General features: G+C 37.4%; 1 protein-coding gene across 4 annotated transcripts in view; it reads right to left on the minus strand.

Moving 5' to 3' along the window:
• PTPRK (protein tyrosine phosphatase receptor type K) overlaps positions 1 to 22,208 on the minus strand; it is a 418,105-nt gene that overhangs the window by 96,923 nt on the left and 298,974 nt on the right. For all 4 annotated transcript variants that reach the window (XM_040551725.1, XM_040551724.1, XM_040551727.1 and 1 more), the window contains exon 8: positions 3,219 to 3,521. In XM_040551725.1, coding sequence (XP_040407659.1) covers positions 3,219 to 3,521 — 303 coding nt within the window. The remainder of the gene's footprint in view (positions 1 to 3,218; positions 3,522 to 22,208) is intronic.

A 22,208-nucleotide genomic window follows, 5' to 3' on the forward strand; every position in this document is an offset into this window, starting at 1 on the left:
TATATACATACAAACCTTTGTGATACAAAACCAGAGATGCTCCCTGTCTCACAGCAGAGATCCATCGAAGTCTGATCTCCTCTGAATTTAGAGAATCATGGATTTTAAAAAACGTTTAAAGCTCCTGACAGAACTGAAGAGGTGAGATGACAGAAGAAGAGAGATGAATGGTAAAATCGGGAGGCTGGGGGGGGAGTGGGAAGGCATGCAGAGGGATGGAAGCATGAGGAAAATGGTCAGAGCAACAGAAGACGAAGGCAAAATGGGAAAGAGGAGAGAGGAGATGGAGAGAGGAAAACGTTGTGCAGGTATCTCTAACTCCAACAGTCTACAAAGTTTTTACTTGATTAGCAGATCCTTGTAAGAAACAACTGCATTGAAGAGAATACCACACTACAGAAAAGCTAATGAAGTTAATTATGCGTTGTTATCATCTGAACTTTTCAAAGTTTCTATTTACAAAATGTACATTAAGTACATAGTTTGAGATAATCGTGTCATCAATGGCTATTTCTAATTAATGTTACTTCCAAATCATAGAAAAATACTGTGATCCCTCCATTTTCTTTTTATAAATAAATCAGTGATAATGCCCCCATAACGTAACTAACATTACACTGACTCCATAAAACCTGCAAAAGTCATGATGACAATGAGGCTATTTCTGAGTCTAAGTGAAATATGTAGGGCACAGAACCATGCATCTTACTGTAGATCTCATCCTCCTAGTTGGAATCCTGCTTTAGGGAGCAAACTGTCTTTTAACAGAGTTTAGATGGATACCTGGTCACTTCGACATTGAACTGAACTCACACCACACACATATGCAGCCAAACACAGAAATTGGTTTACTACTGCTATGGGAGCTCAAGGAACCACACACGAGGGAGTACAGCTCTGATCCTCTGAGATGGCTAAAAGCCCTCAGGACTTCACCTTGCTTGCATGCCATGTATTTTGAAGTATGTGACAAAATGGACATATACTTTCAAGTTAATCAATAGCACACAATTAAAAACCTGCATTTTACTCCCAACAGTATACAATCATAGAAGCATTTAGGTTGGAAAAGACCTAAGGACTCTAAGATGATCAAGTCCAACCACTTCCCTGGGCAGCCTGTTCCAACTCCTCACAACCTTTTCAGTGAAGAAGTGTCCCCTAATTTCCAGCCTGAACCTCCCCTGGCGCAACCTGAGGCCATTCCCTCTAGTCCTACCACTAGTTATCTGTGAGAAGAGGCCGACCCCCAGCTCCCCACACCTTCCTTTCAGGCAGTTGTCGAGAGCAATGAGGTCTCCCCTGAGCCTCCTCTTCCCCAGACTAAACAACCCCAGTTCCCTCAGCTGCTCCTCACAGGACTTGTGTTCCAGGCCCTTCACCAGCTTTGTAGCCCTTCTCTGGACATGTTCCAGGGCCTCAATGTCCTTCTTGTACTGAGGGACCCGAAGCTGAACGGAGTACTCCAGGTGTGGCCTCATCAGAGCTGAGTACAGGTCAGTATCACTGACTTGGCGTCACAAGAGGCTATTTTCAGGTCACAAGCACTACCATTACCAGTGTGTCTAAATACAGCTACCTTTTAAAATACATTAATCTTTCCCTGAAAACAACATCTGCTTGAAATAGTGTACCTTAGCAACTTCTGATCCCTGAGTGAATTTTCCTCTATACCAGGGTACCTAGGACACCAAAGCTAAGTTTAAAGAAGGTCACTGACAGCATGCTGGCGTGCTAGTCCAAAAACCTGCCTAATGTGTATCATTTTCCATGAGCAACCCACAACAAACACAGAAGACAAAGTACATGCACATGACTCTGCTCTTCACAAGCACTGCTGCAATGACCAGCTACCACCATCACTGCACACCTAACTAGATAAAGGCTATCAGAAACCATAATCCTTCTTGGAAATTCAGTTAAAAAGAAAGAGAAAGCCATTTTCCATGGACATAGTAATATTACTACTACTTTTTTTCAGGAAAATAGCAACCATAAATATCCATAATGTAAGTCCATATACAGAAATAATTCATCATGACTTATATTTATAATTAACTTAAAAAAAAAGTAATGCTAAAATTTGAATTGCATGAAACATTCTAATTCTGGCCATGTCAATAAATCTTCACATGATGCATCTATTTCTCTATAGCTCTCTACAGATCCTCATATTCTGACTATTTAATCAGCTGTTCTCCCTTCTTTATTGCAACAGTAAACATATTCCTCTTCCACTTCTTACAAAATAGAAAATATATGGCAAAAAAGTGCTACCAGATTCTAATCTTGATTGCTATCCATATGTATAACTATACATGCTCCTTTATTTTACAGGCAAGGAAACACACTGTACTTTTTTTCAATTTTATGTTTTTATGTAGCTACAGTCTTATATTATCCCAACTACTTTTTTGTTATTGTTACCTATAGTGCTATCTATTTTCATTTTGTTGTTGTCAATATTTTAATGAAGTCTAAATGTAAGAAAAGGAAACTAAAATTGTTCTTCATTTCCACAGCTGTAACCTTATTAGAGAAAATACCTAATTTTATTTTAATTTCTTTCATACCAAGATTCATAGCCTAATCATTGAATGTCACCATCATCATCTACGTCTATTTTTTATTTCTCCCCAACTACATTAAGTTAAACTGCCTTGTCAATGAAATTTCACCCATAGCATTTTAAAGAGGAGTTGTCAAAATATTACTTTACTCTGCTGGGTGTTTTTAAACAGTTAACGGATACTATATACTGAAACCTAGAATATACACAAGTTATTGCTTAAATATATTTGCTGATGAGGTTTTAAATCTTGAATAGACTTAAAGCACGGAACTGAATATTTAAATATCATTTACAGATTAACTTGATTTTCAAATACCACGCCAAAAATATCATGAGGAAGCCTTCACCTAATACCACCGCGTGATTCTTGTCACCTGCATTAACGCATTTTTACAATGACTAGGAAACTACCTTCCTTTTTCTTGCAAGTGAGATATTCAGTATGACTTGAGCTACAGGGACAGTTTGGGCTATATATGCAGGGTGACATTTATAGTATTTTTAAAGCTATTGTTTGAGGCCTAATTAATACATTAATAGGACAGAACTTCCATCCTTCAAAGCACATATTGTAACACACAGTCATTTCCTTCCACCTGTCTGGACTAGACTTGGATATAATTTGTGTAATAGCATTTATACATACCGTCTTCATCTGTCTGGATAATGGTCTCCTCGCTTTCTTTCCTCCCTTCTGGGTTGGTTAAGATCATTTTGAGGCTGACATTCGTGTATGGAGGCAGGTGATCCACAACATGCTGTGGTGCTTTGGGGTCCATGTCCAAGCAGTCTGCCTTGCTCTCATTGCGTCCACAGAAGTAGTGGTAGCATATAGTGACATTGAAAGTGTGGCAACGAGTGATATTGTAGCCCAGAGATTCCCAATCCACAGCAATGTGTCTGGCCTGAATCTCAGCAATCTTCAAAGTTTTGGGTGTTCTCATGGGTTCTAGAAAACAATAAACCAAAGAAAAATGCTGTTAATGTTCTTCATCCTTGCACAGAACTGTAAGATATAGATGATAGCTATAGGGAAGTGAAAACAGAGGATGTACCTAGCACACACAGACATATTACTGGGAGAAGTATCATCCTTTGTACAGGTACCCTGAAGGGAAAAACTGCCACGGCCTCCCTGTTTTTTATTTTATTCTTCTTCTGTCTGTAGGTTTCAATTAGTGATTAAGACTTAGTAACAGTGAGAAAATGAATTGTTAATTAATAGCGTAGCAATTCAAAGCAATTGAGAATATAGACAGCAGATGCAAGAAGATTGACCAAAAGGCCACCCAGATGTCACCACTGGCTTCCCTTCTTGATATCCTTTTTTTTTTTAATTCTTTCTTTTTTATAATTATTATTTTTACCTGAGTAAATTAGATAATACATCACAGTGGGGTAAAGAGTCAACAGTCACTACACTATGATTTATCATGCCACCAGGCAATGCTATGTACTAATTATACTAATCATCTTACTAAGCCAGCAGTTACAAAAATGATGCAGATATTAATTAATGTTTATTATTTTGGTAATGAGGCTACTCATTCAAGCAAAAGCCCTGAGAAATATTGCAAAAGTGCTTCTGGATATTCACATTGTATCCCGCTTCTTTCAGACCCTCAAAACTTTGCCTGGCCACTGCTCTAAACTGGTAATCTCTGAACTGTGACTAAGCTCACCTGCTCTCCCCATGTGCGTGTCCACCAGCAGAGGATGTGATACTCCCCAAGCTGTCATCAATCTTTCATCATCTCTCTAGCGTATTCATTTCTCATGCAAGACTAACTTTTATCATTGAACTTAATTAAAATGATTACACAATGAAAATCATGACCATGACTATATATACGCTAGAGTTTCACTAGAAATACACCAAAGGGATCTTTATACCCTGCTAATACATACTTCTTCACCAGAGAAAATAGAGCCTGCTGTAGGTACAGCTGTAGCCTTGCGTCCTTGTTGGTATAAGGTCAAAAGAGTTGAGATCATCCAAGGAAGTGAAATATGGCATTTCTCTTTCTGGGCCTAACTGTCCTGTGTAACTTGCATTTATGAAATGAGAGTCCCAACCAGGGTACCAGCCAGCCAAAAGCACAGATGGTATATTGAAATAAGGAAATGTCAATCAGTGTAATCTATTCAGCATGCAGTTTGCAAGACAAACTGCAAACATTTAGTTTCAAGCACCAAAACAACCAAATTCTACATATTACAAAGGTATTTCTAGAAACATGATGAGTGTTAAGGATTAAAAATTGTGCCTATTTGTTTCCATGATCTATCCTTCCCTTTCTGGGTTTTGGACAAGTATGTTCCCTTTGCCCAGAATTACTGATTTATCATATATATATGGTGAAACACACAAATGAAAAAACAGACTCCCTGGGCAGTAGCTTTCTAAAAATACTGTATAATGTGACAACAGAGATCTGAAGCTGAAAGATACTGTTGAAAAGGTCCTTGAGAGATAAGAGACTTGAAGAGAAGGAGATAAAAGGGCTTTAATAGAATAAACAATGGCCAGTGCTTTAGCAAGTACAGACAGGTGAGAGGCAGTTGTAAACAAAAAAGTATCAACAAGGTAGATCCACTGATGGAGCTGGTAAGAATCTTCAAAGAATCTGTATTTCTTTGGCTACCGTAAGTACTTAGAAAAAAACAAACTCAGGTGTTGCTTAGGAAAAGTACCATTAAAAAAATAAATAAATAAAATTTAAACATCAGCCTTTTCTCATATAAACAGCAATTAAAAAAAAAAGTTATACATTCTGTGATTTAGATAATTTTGCAGTCTAAAAGAGTAAAATGTTGTTTTGTATTGTAGGCTTATTTTTCTGTCTAAAATGGATTGCTTCTTGTCATTTTATTTTTTTTCCTTTATCATACTAATCCAGGTTGTGCCTCCAACCACCCACAACAGAGGCAGAATTCAAATTTGATTTTAAAGTTTACCGGAACCTCTAAAAGAAGCATAATGTGATACAATTTGTCTGGTCATGAAGGTTGAAACTATTAGTGTTTGAAGCAGACTTTCAGTAACAGAAAATGTACTACATTTTCATCTTGCTTCCATTCTGGCGAGCCTTAAAATGCATTCACACTATGGGGTACAGGACTTTCAAAAAAGAGAAGAAAAAAATAAGAACTTTGTTAATCTTGAAGAAAAATTATTTTACAATTCTATGCAAATTTTACAAATGTGTAACAGTAGCAGAGGAGCTATTGAAAAGCATCCTTTATTCACCTGTCAAAAACGGAAGAATGAAAGACAGAGTGTGATCTCACTTTCTCACAACTATTCCCTTCTTTGGCAGAAATTAAACAACTTCTGCAATATTGAGATGGTAATTAAAGTCTGCAGAGTCTCTCAACAGCTTTGGTAAACTCTGCCAAAATTCCCACTGCTCCTAAAATGATGCTTTAAAAACACAATTTTACTCTCGCCTCTGGGCAACATTCATCTCAGGGATCTCTAGAGGTAAAGACCGATTGTTTTAAACTACCACACCACAAAGCCTCCATCTGTAACACCTCACTAGAAAGCAATCTCCCAATAATTATTTTTTCTCAGATAAAACACCATTGAATTTCTGAGCAGGTTTCCCAAAAATCCCAGCATCTCATTAAAAATAATTTTTTTCTAGATAGCGGCAAAAGGGCATGTTCAACTACCATTTTTTCCTTTCTCCCTCACACTTAAGGTACTCCATCTTCCTGAAACGTTTTCTTAATTGTGAATTAATTTTGATTTACGCATTCTTTCTGATCTTTGGATATTCTTTCTATACTACTAAACCCAGTAATTCATTTAATCTGTCTTCCCAGTTGTTTTTCCCCACCTTCCCTCTTTCAGCCATAGCTAGAACTTTTATCCAAAATGCCTGGGCATCCAAGTCCTTGACTTCTTGCTTTTTCATTGACCTAATTATGCCAAATCAGAACCCTCTGCCAAAGAGGGAAGAAATAAGACTCTCTCAAAATCTATTCATTTCTTAACCTATCAGCTGGAGTTTCAATAATACTAACAATGGCAGAAAGTCCTTAATATTTTCCAAATGTTAATTTACCAATTACCCCCGTGAGACCGGTAAGTGTTGTTAATCTTTTTTCTGCAAGGAGGAAAAGACACAAAAAGGTTAATGGCTTGTTCAAAGCTCCAAGGTGATTTACTGCCAGTGCCAGAAGAAAACTGAGTGGTCCCCATCTCCCAGGTCATCTGTGCTCTGGCCACCAGGCAGCAGTGGCTCAGAGCAGCAGCCCTTCAGAGATTTCATTTACACTTGACTTTCCGGTGCCTATGCAGGAATGTGAACTCTACTGATGGCTCCTCAGATCTAGCTCCTTCTTAGAAGAGTTCATGCTGTCTTTCTTAGAACAAGTTTGAAAGCATAACAGTGCCCAGACACTAAATGAAGACCTAAGCATTAAGCCAAGTTATTTGAAAAGCAATAGTTTGGCTTATTCATTTCCAAGTTAATACTCTGAATCAAGTTCTAACGAGGGGGAGGATTTTTAAAGATACCTTGATTTTGAGTTTAGAAATTGCAAGAAGCAACACATTTTTATTGTTACTTAATCCTGTTTTTAAAATTAAAATTGGGAAAGGGGTATTTATAATTTATTTTTTTCAAGCCTTTCTCTGCAATAGAAAACACATTTAACACTGAAGGCAGCTCCTTGTGGTGACAGCGGAAAGTATTTTGGCCTCCTGTTGTTGCTAGAAACTCAATATCCTGTGACTGTACCAAGCACTTAAACATGAACATCCTGACCACCAGGGTCACATCCTCCAAAAGAAACACAGCAACAAGGCATATGGAGGGTTTGATGGTGTCGGGGTGTTGACCTTTAGGTCAGTGAAAATACATAATTCATTCTTCATATGAGAGACTGAAGAAGGAGGGCTTCAATCCCAGTTTTAGCTGCAGACGGTAAAGTACAATTCTTACTAACTGCCTCGTTATGCCCTTCGGTCTGTATGATTTCCTCCAATAAACCTACCTTGTCCTCCAGAGCCCCTCTCCAGTGGGCGTGCTGCTCCCTGCCAGACCCCCTGCCTGCTGTGGCTGCTTCGACCTCCACACAGCCCCAGCTCTGCCTCCTGCCCTCAGCACCTGAACTCTGTTATATTCCTCCTCATCACTCTCACCGCACCTCTTGGCAAACAAACGCTACCATTTGCTCTCTGACTCAGATCCATCACCCAGTCTGACTGCTGTTACTCTCAATTAAAAACAGAAGCATCAGGAGAATATTAAAAGAAAAGAAAAAACAGTAATAAAAGATCTCTACATTTACACAGACTACTAAGTCCTCATTCCTTATCCAGAAACTGCATTAAGTAAAAGAATTACATGGATGTGCCATTCACTTGCAACAATTTATGGATCAAAACGATTTAACCAAACGTTATGGAATAAAATAAAGAACAGCTTTAGTAATTCTCCAAAGGTTAATAATCCAGGGATAGTTGGCAAAAGAGACAGAACCTGTTGACCCCACACCATCTCTCAACTGCCGGATGATTTAATAAGAAGCTCCAGATAACAGATAAAATGAAATTCAATTTCTTTACTGCTTGATAAGCAACACGTGATACGACAGGTCAATATCAGAGCCTCTTTGTAGAGATTATCTTCACTTATACAGAAATGGCAGTGAAAACAAAAGCCTTCACAGTTATAGAAGAAACAAGGCGAGAGCATGCATTTCCTCAAAATCAATTTTTAATGATAAAACTTACTACCTGAATTACAAATATCCCATTAAATAAGACTAGGAAAGCATGGTAAGGTCCTTTGCTTTTTCAGCCTTTCATCAGAAAGCCAAAACGTTGATTGCAATGTGCAGTTATCTGCAAGGGGAGGAGGAATTAGGTTTACTGACCAGCAGGTAGAACACACATTTTTTCGCATTAAATGGAAAACTATCAGACAAATTTTAAAGCATAAACACTTCGAATAAAGATGGTGCTTCTTGAACACTGCCATATGCTGTCACCCAGTGCATCCTGCCAGTGTATATAATTTTAATTGGGGTTGGCTTTCTGATTTCCAACCCCATCCCCCCCCTTCAACTATTTCTAGTAAGGCATTACAATGAGGAGCTGACTTTAAACTTCTACTTTACCTACACTGACTGAAATTCATATCACATTTCAAGAGTGACTCAGATCACTTCTATTGGTGACACAGAAAGAGAAAACTAAGTGGTAGAATCTCAGGTTCAGGAAGGCAAGATAATGCATAAATCCACAAAAGTTTTGAGAGAACTACAAACAGATGTGGGACTTACATCGCATAAAACCTCTGACATACAAAAGCAAATGTATGACAATTAGTAAAGGAGTAGAGTCAACTGGATTTCAGATAGCAATCCTGTACTTTGAAACACAGTTTCTGACCAAAGGTCCTTTAATTATCTTGCCCTGAGACTTTAAAATAAAAATGACGTAGGAAAAAAATGTCCTAATTTTTCTGCTAATATTCAGTCTGAACAGCCACTGGAATTCCCCAGACTTTTCTTTATGAGAATATGAGCCTCTCTGTCCTGTGGCTTCTCCTGACCTTTCCAGGAGGGGTCTCTCCTTGGCATGTGGAAAATAAAAAGAGGATTATTCTTAGATGTCACTGTGGCTCCTGCTGCTTCCTCGGTTCACGCAAGGTCATACAAAAACAAAATGTTCCCAAAACTCAAAAAAAATGTTACAGTCCTCCTGCTGTAAAGAATTCTTCTAAAAAGACCACTAATAAGAGCATGTAAGAATGGCACGAGTACACTGGAGAAAGTACGATGACAAAGAAAACAGCTGACAAATATGTAGTAAGAAAACAGTTTCCTCACTTGCTCGTTTCAGATGCATTACTCTCAATTATTACGTTTGTTACCAGTGAGCAATGAATAGTGTAGAAAGATTTTATATATATACTGACTAAGCTCCCTCACATAAAAACAGTTGAGATTGCTGTATATAAAAGTGTATCACTTGTTGAACAGGACTGGACTAAAGTTATCATAAATTTCAACACACAACCAGAGTCTCAGCAAGAGAGAACAACTGTGATCACTTCTGCATTTCTGTGGGTGATCTACTACCTGCTAGCATCCTCTTTGCCTTCACAGTCACTTAATTGTAATCATCTAGTATGTAGACGTGATTTTAAACTCTATCTAAATTCCCTTTATGACCAAGTCAGAAAGAGTTTAAACAAAAACAAACAAACAAACAAAAAAAACCAACAACACAGGTACAACATAAATCAGCTGACATAACTTACTTATGGACTTTAGAAGGAGAGAATTTGTGCCTCAAAAGCACTCGATCAGTCTCTCCGCTGACCAAGAAGGCAACCATGACAATTCAGAGGTGGACATCTACAGTTGGTCTGATGACTTGCCCAAAGGCAAGACAAATAGTGTGTAGAAGAAAAGCACTGGGGCTTGGGATCTGACACATCCACGTTATATAAATATGTTGCATGGTTTTACTAGCTGTATTTTGTACCCTTGAATTGATTGTCCTCCAGTGGCTGAAGGTACACCACAGAAACTTATTTTCCAGTTCAGTTTCAAAGAAATATGGTTTGCACATTCTGAGACAGCTCTATGATGCAAAACAAAGTGTACTAACTGGGGACAAGCAAAAGATTTCCACCAAAAGCACACTCCTTTAGCAAAGCTAAAGCACTAACATACTGCATGTCAGTCTCTATTGGAAAAATCTAGGCCATGTTATTTGAAAAGGAGCATCCTGTAATTAAATTATGTTATGAACAAACAAAAAAAGAAAACCCTAGGTATGTTGATCTGCCCTAGAATACACTTGACGAAAACCTTGTGTTTCAAGGATCTAATAATCCAAAAGAATGTAGTTCAGACTCACTCCCTAAGGAACATAAATCATACCAAAAATGCCTAAATTACACTGCAAATCTTGCAGGGAATATGTGTATCCTATTGAGGTATGATTATGGATGCCTACGTGATGTGCTTGCCAGAGGGCTACCTACAACCATACAGCTTGAAACTAGGTATAGCTCTTGGAAGAATTTAATCTGTCTGAATATGGCTCTAGTGCTGAAGAAAAGGAATAGCCATGTAACTTCCAAAAGCAATGCATGCTTCTTTAGGAGCTTCTACAGAAAACAGAGCTTAAAACAAAGTTGATGTAAGAACATACGTTAAATAACAATATGATGATAATACAAGAAGGCCCAATTTATTCAGACATCCCAAGAATGCCATGCATTTCAGCCTAATTTCCTTGAACAGCTCTTTCTTTCATGACAGAATAGTTCTCATTTCCTTTTCAAGTTTCTTTCCTCTAACTCTGGCAGATTTCTGACCATTTCTAAGTAGAGTTAAAGGCCAGCTTAGAATTAAAGGCAAAATCAATTAACAACACAGGCCTTACCCTTACCTACTTAATGATACTTCATGAATCGTTTACTTAGAGCCACAGACTCTTTCATGCTATCTGTGTGCATTCCTAGCCACGCCACAAAAAATCATCCACTAATTGGATCAACATAGACTTTTCCTTTGTTATTAGAATAATAACCTATTATCCTAGATACTCCAGTTTGGGAGCATCTGCAATCCCTCATATCCAGAAAAAAATCCCTCATATTCGGAAACAGGGCATCAGTCCTGTATGTAAGTACAGGTCAGAAAGTCTAACCAAGGTATTCTTTATTTTATTATTCTCCTCCTCTCCCCTAAATCTTGTTCCACGTCACCAGTTTAGAGGCTTGACATTTGCCAACCAAATCTGAAAATTCAGGCTTTTAATCTTTTTAAACTTAGAAGCATAAAGAAATAGTGAACATCAAAGAAAGGCAATTCAAATGAAGTTGAAAGAAACCGTACAATCTGAGGTAATTTCAGCAGTCAGACAGAAAATGAAAAATTAACAGGTATGCATTTCCGTAATAAAAATAGAAGGAATTACCGATCATCTCCCCTTTCAGATGTGTAATGTATATAGAATGCAAATTAAATAGGGATGCAAACACACAAAAAGAACCTATTTTGTGTACATTAGCATGTCCATCTATTCCTCACATGAAATATGCACCCGGAATAAATAAAACAATAGCATTTACACTGTACTAGCAGTATAGATTTATGTCGTTGCTAACAAAGGTTATAATGCAACTGCATAAAAAATCTATGAGATTTTCCCCTTTGCATGTCATCCAGCTAACTTATTAAGCCAGTTTACAAATTTCTTATTGACCATGTACCTCAGGGAGCTGAAGAAAACATACGAATTATTACATAGATAATCAGCTGTACTACACTAGTTTCAGTAGCAATGAGAGGATATTCAATATATTCTAGAACATATCTTTTTGGATGCAAAATATAGCTGTTCCTACTTCAGAGGTATAGCAAAGAGATGAAATATAACTGCACTACTGACAATTATTTGCCCATTCCCTCTTGATAGTATGTTTATTCTATTGCCTCCATGCATGATTAACAGTTTGTGCATCCTTCACATGTAATCAATAGCTGTGAAGCCCTGTATTAGCTTTAGAGATTAGACATCCCTTGATAATAAATTCAATTGATTCCTCCAGTTTAGCTTAGCTGCAGAAATCCCATTACTTTTTTTTTTTTTTTTACTTTTTTTTTGAGTTTAAATTAAAAGGAGATATATAGTCTAGGAGCAGAGAGGAAAAGCTGCCATGACCTCTGTAAACTCATTCCTCCAGATGAACAAAACTATCTGGTGTTGTAAAACATGAATCAGCATGTCAACAAGCATCAAGCCGCAAGAGTAAACACAAGGAAAGCCTGACATTTTAAAATTCCTAGGAAACCTATCCACGACTGCGATGGTGGAGATTAATTGTCTAAGGTCAATTACAAAATTAACAGTGATAGGAATAAATGAACCTTCAACATAAAAAAAATAACTAATAAATTAGAGGCATGGTTCTACTGAATATGAATGAAAGACTCATCATCTAAAATAACCCATACATATATATAAAAAGAATTTATAATACATATTTACGTACACATTTTACCCACCAACCTAGTGAACCTAACCACTTAACAGTATGAAGAAAGCATTTACAAACATTTATTTGAAGAAAAATCACCAGATTTCTAAGGTGATATGTTTTTCATTTCCCTCCAATGCACATTCATAAACATCATTTTATGTCTATGTACAGACAATGTATTTGGGACCTTAAGATGTTTTCAGTATTGATGCAAAATGCCTAAGTTGGAGTAGTGTGAATAAGCAATACAAAAGTCTTCTATGGATATCATTAAAGCTTCCTTTATCCAGTGTATAAAAATATTGGTCCTTCAAGCCAGGAAAATTAAATATCACCATATGAAATAGAGTGACTACAGTCACAGAACACAGTCTATAAGAAACAAACAGAAAACACAGAAGAGAGACTCGGTGAACAGAACTATTGCCACATTCACCTCTGATGGATGAGAACTGAAAACTGGAAATGAATGAGAAATGAAAACTGGAATTGAAAGCTGGAATCATGATACTCACTTAAAGTTTTTACACATACGTCTGCATGTGTGTATGCACACAGGCATTCCCCCACATGCAGATACAACACATCCCTCAAACCGCATCCTCTCTCTGCACACTCAGTGCAACGTTCTCGACTCACTGTGCCTCTGTTCCCATTTAGCCCCACCTGGCTCCTGGTGCCCCTGGGGCTGAAGCCCCTTACCCCCACCTGCCCCTGCAAACAGCAAAGGATGGAATTTCTCTCTGCTGAACAGCCTACAACTTGGTCCTTCCCATGCTGTGTTTGCATGGCAAAGCCTAGCAATAACTGTCACACTGTGCTCTGGCTCTGCCACTTTGACCAAACCAACATATAATGCAATTACTATGCACAAATTATATACAGACATATATATCCGTCATCCACTGTGTATGATTAAACTTGGCTGAAACAAAAATTCATCAAGTGGCTTAAAACCACATACCATAAATGACACAGACAGTGCTGCTAATAACACCCCTTGTTATATTATTACTGAGTTTCTACTATAGATGTCAGTACTCAAGCAAATCAGAATAAGAAAGGATGTATGAAATGCCCTTTCCCACTGGTAAACGATACTCTGTCTACAGCAAATCTCAGTCTTCCCCTCCTGGAATACATCTCATTTGTTGCTGTTATGGCTCTCATTTAAATTTTAGATGAGCAGCATATGTTCAACAATGGCTGATAGCAGGACACTATAAAGATCTGAGTTTGAGATTCTGATCTACCTAAGCCTTACTGCAATGAAGAATGAATAAAACCAGATTTACAAAAATCAGGCAGGAACTTGCATTTTCAAAATTATTTTTCTTTTAAAAAACTTAGATGCCTAGGATAAATTATTAAGGACTGTAAAAATACAGTAAGGTCTAAACTTACTGTTATAGATTCAAATGATTAAAATAAAAAATGTACAACGGAGCCCTCCATAAATGTACATGAAGATTTTAAAATATTCACAGGATCAATGGAAAATGCAACATTTAAAGCCAACAGAAGCTTCATAAATCTATTGCTGTATCATTCAATGCATATGTTGTCTACTTCTTGTTCTACCAGTGAAAAAATACTGGTACTGATTATTATTATTAACCTCAAATGTCCAAACTTGTGGCTTCTATTGTACAGAAAACTTTTCCTTAAGTACCTGGAAATTTATTTAGTAAATTGGCTTCATTTTGTTCATAGGTTCATTCAAAGCTAAGACAGTACTGTGAAAATGTAAGAAAGCTTGTTTTCTTCATAAATGAAGACAAAAAATAAAACAGGTGGGCCAAAAAAAATCCTCTGACATTAAAATCTTGAAGAAAATAAGAAAAAGTTTTCAAAGGTACTTAAAATGCTAAAATTCTGGTACGGTGCCAAGCAGGCAAATAAATTTTTAAATAAATTTTTAAATTAAAAAAAATTGTCAAAGCTAGATACTTGACTACCACGAATTTTACCACTTTTGAATTTTGATGAAACTTTTGGACCTAAGTCACTTACCCACCTGCAAAAAAATGAATTATACAAATAAAAAAACCTTCTTAAAATATTGGTCAATGGCCAATGCCAATTCAATATCAAAATGTGATGGCTTACCCTGTGTAAGGAATCCTTTTTCCTTATGCATCTAGCATACTTTTAGCTGATATTGATTACAAAACTTTTATACAATAAAAACTGTTCTGTGCATTTTAAGCAACCCCATTTCAATTCAACTGTCCCTTGACGTATCTAAGACAAAAAATGTATTTTTGAGTAAACAGGAAAAGCACTGCTATAATTTTCTAATGTAACAGTCATTAGATGAGAAAATGTAAATAATTAGAAAATACAGTCTAAGCTTGTTAATTTTCAGAGGAAAAAGGCTTCTCTGAAAAGTCCTTTTACGTGTTTGCTTTCAGAAAGGAAAAGGATGGTAAGGATAAAATGCTTTTTATTTTGGCTTTATTTGCCCAGTGTCTGGGCAGAATTCACGTGGTGTTGGTTCTTTTTCCTACAACCGTCTGGCTACAAAGGTTTTGCAAGGCCATTTTGGGAATGGGGACTCAGTCCTGCAGAACCCTTTGCTCCTGGGGATGCCATTGCTCAGACAGAGTCCGAGTCTGCAGAGCGGAGCTCTCGAGCTCCTTTTCTGTGCCGTGGGACAGGGGCCTTGCGACAAAGAATGCAAAAGTAGTGAAAAAGCCTCACTCACCAATGGGGGCACTGGCAAGCTGTGGAAGTGCTTTCTAAAATATGCTGTGAGCTCTAAATAATATATTTCCATTTAACATTTAACTGCATAAAATACTCCAAAAAGAACTGTCCTGCTGCTTATGTTCAATCAGCTAGTGTTTCTCGGAGCTATTGTTTTCTGGCTAAGCAGAAACTTGGAAAATGTAAAATAACTCACCTGTAGCAAAACAAGGTAATTTGTTTTAGAAACAGCTTTCGCTTTGCAAAAAAAAGGTGGCAAAGCCAGCAATTTACTGGACCCATCAAAAGAAAATTATTTTAGATGCTGTTGATAGTAACTTCTACTCCTTTTAAAATGAGATGTTTTGTATAAAATGTGATTAATTAATGAGCAATTGATCTTGCTTTGTACAGAACAGATGGTGTTGTTAAATGCAAACCCAACAAATGTAGTTTTCATTCACATGCAAATGTAAAGGATTAGTTCTTCACTGGAAAAAGAGTCACCACTCTTTACTACGTCTTTTCTTATTCTAGGATGTCTATCCAGTCCATGCTGCCAGTCATATTGAATAGTTTTACGTTTTGACTTTCAGAAAGATATTGTACTAGCACAGTTGTCTTGGCTTCACAGTTACAGCAAAGCAACTGCTGATGTGATAGTGAGACCAGCACTACTCTAAGTCACCCAAGAGAGTGTCAATCATGCTTGCTGAGTAAGTGGAGCATTAAATTATTTTTTTATGCTGATGTTGTACATGCTGAATCACTGTCATCATACAATCACAACAGAATGCAAAAAAGAAAGGCAGGCAATTAGTCAAGTCAAGGCCACACAAGCACACATGGGATAATTTGCAAGTGCAGGCTAATTGCTGGACACCAGCTTCATGTCACTTAAAATAGATTTATTGCTGAGTGTAATAAATGCTCAAGAATAAAAAAAACAACAATCCCCTCCTCCCAATTTATTACTGAAATGCTTAAAAATTCTGCTGAGTGTCTGTTCACAATTTTAGAGCTGCCTTCTCTGCTGTAATTTTTTTTAACCTCTTCTAACTGTTAACCTTTTAGAGACTGGCATAATGCGCACACATGCGATCTACTACCATCCCCTTTGGTTGTCACAATCAACCTACCAGCTCATAACCTTTACTGACAACCACAATAATCTGCTGGATTAAAAATCTGCTGTGGAATGTCTTTAATATCTCTAGAAATATAAAATTCCTCAGAACTAGTTGAAGACTTACAACTTGTGAAATGGTTTTCTGACTTACATTCAAATATACCTGATTCTTTTGCTTTCCCTTTCAAGATGACTCTATTCATATTCCTACCCATACCCATTCATACCAGCTGTTGATTACCAGCCTTAATTTCCCACTACTGGCCACATTCTCTAAAACCATCTTCTCACTTTCTCCTTGAATTGACCCTTGAAGTTATGGCCGCTCATGCCTTCCCAAATGCAATAGGCAAAATTATACTACACAATTACTTAAGATGCATCAAGGACAACAACAACAACAAAAAACAAAATACTTGTTTGCTTTTCCCAATAGTCCCTCCATCTCTTGCTTTTGTCTTGCATGTCTGGAAGAGAGATCGAATGACAGCGTCATAGAATTCAGCTTGGAAGGGACCTCTGGAGGCCATATAACACAACCTCCTACTCTAAAAAATTATATCAAGTTGCTCAGGAACTTGTCCAGCCTATTTCTGAATATGTCCATGGAGGGGGATTCTACATCTTCTCAGGACAACATACATGCAGTATGAATATACCCAAATATAGAATTTATAAATGCAACTTCAAGCCTTGAGCTGATTTCTAACTATTTGGTGTTTGGAACAAAACTCCAGAGGAGCAGAGAATTCCACAGTTCCCTACAAAACCTCAGACTCTACCTTCACACTGGCAAGCACTTCACTTAAATTTCACCTTGCTTCACCTCGTCTGACATACAACTTTGCAGTTCACAAAATAACAGAAGCATTGCTTCCTATAAAAAGACATTTTTTATTGAAGTATGTAAATTAAATGTCCAAAAAAAGTTGAACAGAAGAATTTAGCTCTCATCTTCCCAAACTGCCTGATGTTAGAGAACAGAACTGATGAATCCCCTTTACTCTGGTCTACATATTTTCCACCATTATTTAGAGAAGTTTGACAAGAGGCTGCTATTGAAACAAAATGGGTTGAGGTTAAGCTGTTTAATAACCCTTGAATTACTACACATATCTTCCAGAAATTTGTAGCTGTATTTTTTTTTCTTCTTTTCTCTGAGAGAGAGAGATTAAGTTGTTTTTAACTCCTAGTGGATGTGGTAACAGAATTCAAGAACAGATCTCAATCATTATAAGTGTGCAGTGATGCAACTAAGTAATTGGCCTTCTTAAGAAAAGATGGGAAAGGCCATTTAAAATCTGAACATACAAGACACTGAAGCCAATATTTTCACATCTACACAAAATCATGCATGTCAGAGTCTTGTGAGATACTGGCTAATATCCTTACACTTTTCTGATCTGTTCTGCTACTGTAATCAGCACTATGATTAATGAAATTTATGCTTTCAGTCTGCTTTAACTGCTATATTACCAAAGCAGTGCAGTGCTCTTTTCAGCATTACAACAAAATGAGTAATCTGTATTAACTGCTTGTGAGCAAAGGTTTTTATGCAAAGATTGAAGAGGCTGATAGAATATGTGACTTTCACAGCTAAGCATTTAAATCAAGCCAGTTACTGTCAGGGAGAACTAGCTTACTTAACAGTGAGGTCTATTATCAGATATTTCTGCCAGGCTACAGTAGGGCTTCAATGCTGGCTTATCTAAGTGACACATGGTCTGCAAGAATGAGGGCATGTACTCTGAAAGGAGAGAGCACAGGTTGTATTTCAAGCATAACTCCTGAATGGTTTCAGAGAAAAAAGTCACCATGGCTACAGAAATTTCAAAGCGAAGAGCAAATGCTCTACTCAGTTTGTTTCCCAAGGAATGATCATCCCTCAAGAAACACATCCAGTAAGTATTTCATCCCAAAGGGACAACAGACTGCTTGTCCTCTTCTGGACACAAATGCTATTGCCTAATTAAAGCAGGGTATACAAAATGACATTTCACTCATTTGCTGAGGAATTTGCTGGGGCTTTTAAAACTACTCTCTGTTTAAATGTACATATTTTTTTCTCTAAGGGCAAAAATCCTCATGGAAATTTATCTGAAATTTCTGCTTGTTTTCTTTGTTGTTGCTGGCTCTGAACACTCATTCTTGCTTAGCTATCTTGGTCAGACCATGACTGAGCAGTGTGCTAGGAAAACTGCCATCTGACATAGAAAGTGTTCAAAATACTCTGAGTTGGTTGATCTACTTATCAAATTTACCTAAATATAAATATAACTGAAGAAGTTCTCCACCGACTCATAAGAAATTAATTTCAATTAAATAGCCTACAAACCAAACAGCTTTGTCTTTAATAGAACTTGTTGGAAACAGTTTTACACTGCGTGCAGTTTATGCAGTAGTTTAAAAGCCACATTATAACAGTCAGAATTTGGCAGTTGAGAAGGTCAAGCAGTCAAAGCCAAAAGACACCAGAATATGTTGATAACAATAATAGGGACTAGTTGCAAAGGTAGGTGAAGTTGCAAAACTTGCATTGATTGCCCTCATCTCCATTTGAGCATGAAAATCCAACAAGTTTCATTTCCTTAATACTCCTTGAAAAAAGACAAGATGAGAAATAATTTTAGCGATGCTGTTACGAAGTAAAAACAAATGACTGAGCTGTAGCTATGATTACAATTACGATTATACTTTGGTACTGCACAGATGATAATATCCTAGCATTATGTGGTTTGTGCTACTGCTTGAGTTCAATTTCCTTCAGATAATGTATTTGGATTCCATAATATGCCTCTTTGGTGAAACCAATAACTGAATCCAGTGATAATTCCTCAGAGAGTTATAATTTATGGCAATTGTCTGTTTCCACCACTTTTCTCAGTAATTTGTTCCAATGATTAATAGCCTCACTGTTAAATAAGTGTGCCTTACTTCTAATTTGAATGAGCCTGGCCTCAGCACGCAGACATTAGAACTTCTCACATTCTTCCACCTCTAGAGTAAAGAAGCCTTTTGTACCTCATATTATTTTTTCCCCAAATACTCTGCAGTGTATACATACATAGTGCACTCCTCACCTCCCACCTTCCCTCTGATAGACTTAAATGATCAAGATCTTTAAGCCACTTACTGTGAGAACATGTTAAGCAATGACTCCTGTTCTGGCACTCTTATCCCTTCCTCCAAAATATTCATTGCTCTGTTGAAAGCCTGGACACAGGATGTGCACACAGAATATCAATATTTGTCATACCCACAAAATCACAGCTTTCCTCCTCTGTTTTTGTCATAGTACTATACAAAGAACTATTGTTGACTGTTTAGCTTCGTCCCCCTAAAATTCTCAGGTTTCGGTGCTACTTCTTCCAAATGAATTTGTTTATATTTGTATGTAGATAGTAAGACACGGTATCTGTACTATCTCTTCCTTAAACTATCACAGCGGGAAAAAAAAAGCAGAAATCAAAAAACAAACCCAACCCACAAAGCAAGTTCATAAGTAACAAAATTCTGACGAGTTTCACATCATGAACTTACGCTGTGAGCTATCTTGCCTTTGCAGACTCTCACTTCACAGCTCAAAATGTAATCAAAATATTAAAATTTTTAAGATTAAAAATAAACATAACCATCTAATATAAGGATCAGCAAAACTTATCTGCAAATATCTTCACTAGTTTATTTTGCTCATTGCCCCAAATTTAGAATATGCATCTACAGATTTGTGTATATTAAAATGTGACAACTATGCCACATTATCGTCTGCACAGAAAAATAAAAACAAAATCAGAGAAGAATGCCAATGCAAGGGGAAAGTAGGTCATGCTGTCTCCCTATATAAACACCACAAAAAAAAGTCATGCTTGACTGCAAAAAACAATCATACTTTTTTTTTTTTCTTTTTCTTAAAGATGAGTGTCTTACTGAAAGTCACTGAAGCTTCCCCAAGGACAGCTTGAATTAGAGTCAGAGGCCAAACATAAAGACACCTCTCTGAAACCTAATCCCCTTGCCCATTTAAAATGCTTCTGCAGCTTCGGATCAGGAAAACACACCACTGGGATTTCACTGGCAGTTTTTCTTGTTTTTCTTTAGTGTTTTCAAAACCAAATAACTGAAATATCTGAACAAGTATCAACACAACTAAAATAAAAGCAGATGGGTTCAGTTAATCTTTTCCTTTTGCTACTTTATGTTAGCTTAGATTTTTTCCCTTCCAAAATACTATCTTCTGGCATTATCAACAGTCTTTAGAAGACAAAAATGCATTTGAAATATAAGTGTTACTGCCGTTGGTTTATACAAAAGGGGAAACTTAGTCCTAGTTTCCACCATCTTTCTGAGCTATTCCTGTCCGGGTATGCAGTTTGTCTAAGAATGATCCCTGTGCCATTTCAGCTGAGCCTGCAAGCACAGCACCTTTGTTGACCCCATTACCGTGCCAAATTTGTTCAGATATTAGCTCCATAGAAAAATTAAAACAGTAAGTAGAGCTAGGCAAGCATTATAAGTTACCTTGAAAACATTAAGGTTTTCATTCAGCACACCCTATTTCCAGTCTCCGTCTGTCACAGAACAGTAACTTCCAAGGGTCTTTCTGGAAGTGTCTGACAGCTCACCGGGGTCTCCAGCAGACCCTATGCACCCACTCTCACTCCTTTTGCCATAAACACCCCCATTCCCCTGCCCCACCTGTCTACCTTAATCCTCATACCCCCAAAATGTTCCCCAGTAAAGGCTCAGGTGTGTTGGATTCTACTACCATAGCAGCTGCAAAAACATTTCCCAGCTCTTGACTTGATCTAACAAAATTATCAGCAATTCCAGATACTTGTTTGCTGGACCGAGGCAAAAATCTGAAGTATTTTACATTTTATTACTTGCAAACAACAGATACAGAACCGAGGCAGACGCTGTGGGCATAAAAATGTCATGAAATATTTTTATATTGTTTGCAACAAGCATTTTGAAAATCAAGATGGAGGTACTTCAGACTCTCCACCATCTTCTCTCCAACAGTGCCAGGACCTCCCCTGCCTTCCCCATGTTTCCAGGGCTTCTGCCCACCCAAATGGGGCATCTCGGGAGCATTCTTGTCTCGTACAGATGAAATCACATAGGACACAACACCACGCAGAATTGTAACCGGGAGAGCAGTCTCCCAGGCCCCTGTGCCCACTGCCCTTCCACACCGAAATAAGACGTGCTAGTAGAGAGGGAACACGGCCGAGGCACTGGTAGTCTTAGGCCCACACCACACAAATGATTGCCTCCTTACCTACTTTCCTTCATTCTTAAAAATGAATGTTATTTATCAATAAACAAGCTGTTCGATTGACTTTTTTTTTCTTTGGTCAAGACTTCAGATGATGAACTAAGGCTTAAAAAAAAAACAAAACAAACAAACAAACAAAAAAACAACACAGAATTCCAGGAGAGGAAATTTCAATTTGAATTAACACAGCAGAAAAAATCCCCATGTTTTTACTCTCTTCTACTTTACATTCAGAGCTGAAGTCTGGGTAAAACAAGACAAGATATGTAATAACGACACACTACAAACTTTCTAAATACCTTAGGGAAAAAACACGAGTTCTGTTTACAGCTAACTCATGACACTGTACAAATACTTGAAAGTATTCTTTGTGCTTTACCTCCCCTCCTCCTTTGAACTTCATTTGTCAATACATTGACAACCAACTAACCTTTAAAAAGCTGGGTCCCTGTGAGTGCTTTTACTCTACTAAATGAAGCAATTATTCCAGTTGCAAATTCAGCCAACCTGCTTATTCAC

This window comes from Cygnus olor, chromosome 3, assembly GCF_009769625.2.
Source record: "Cygnus olor isolate bCygOlo1 chromosome 3, bCygOlo1.pri.v2, whole genome shotgun sequence".
Classification (NCBI taxonomy): Eukaryota; Metazoa; Chordata; class Aves; order Anseriformes; family Anatidae; genus Cygnus; species Cygnus olor.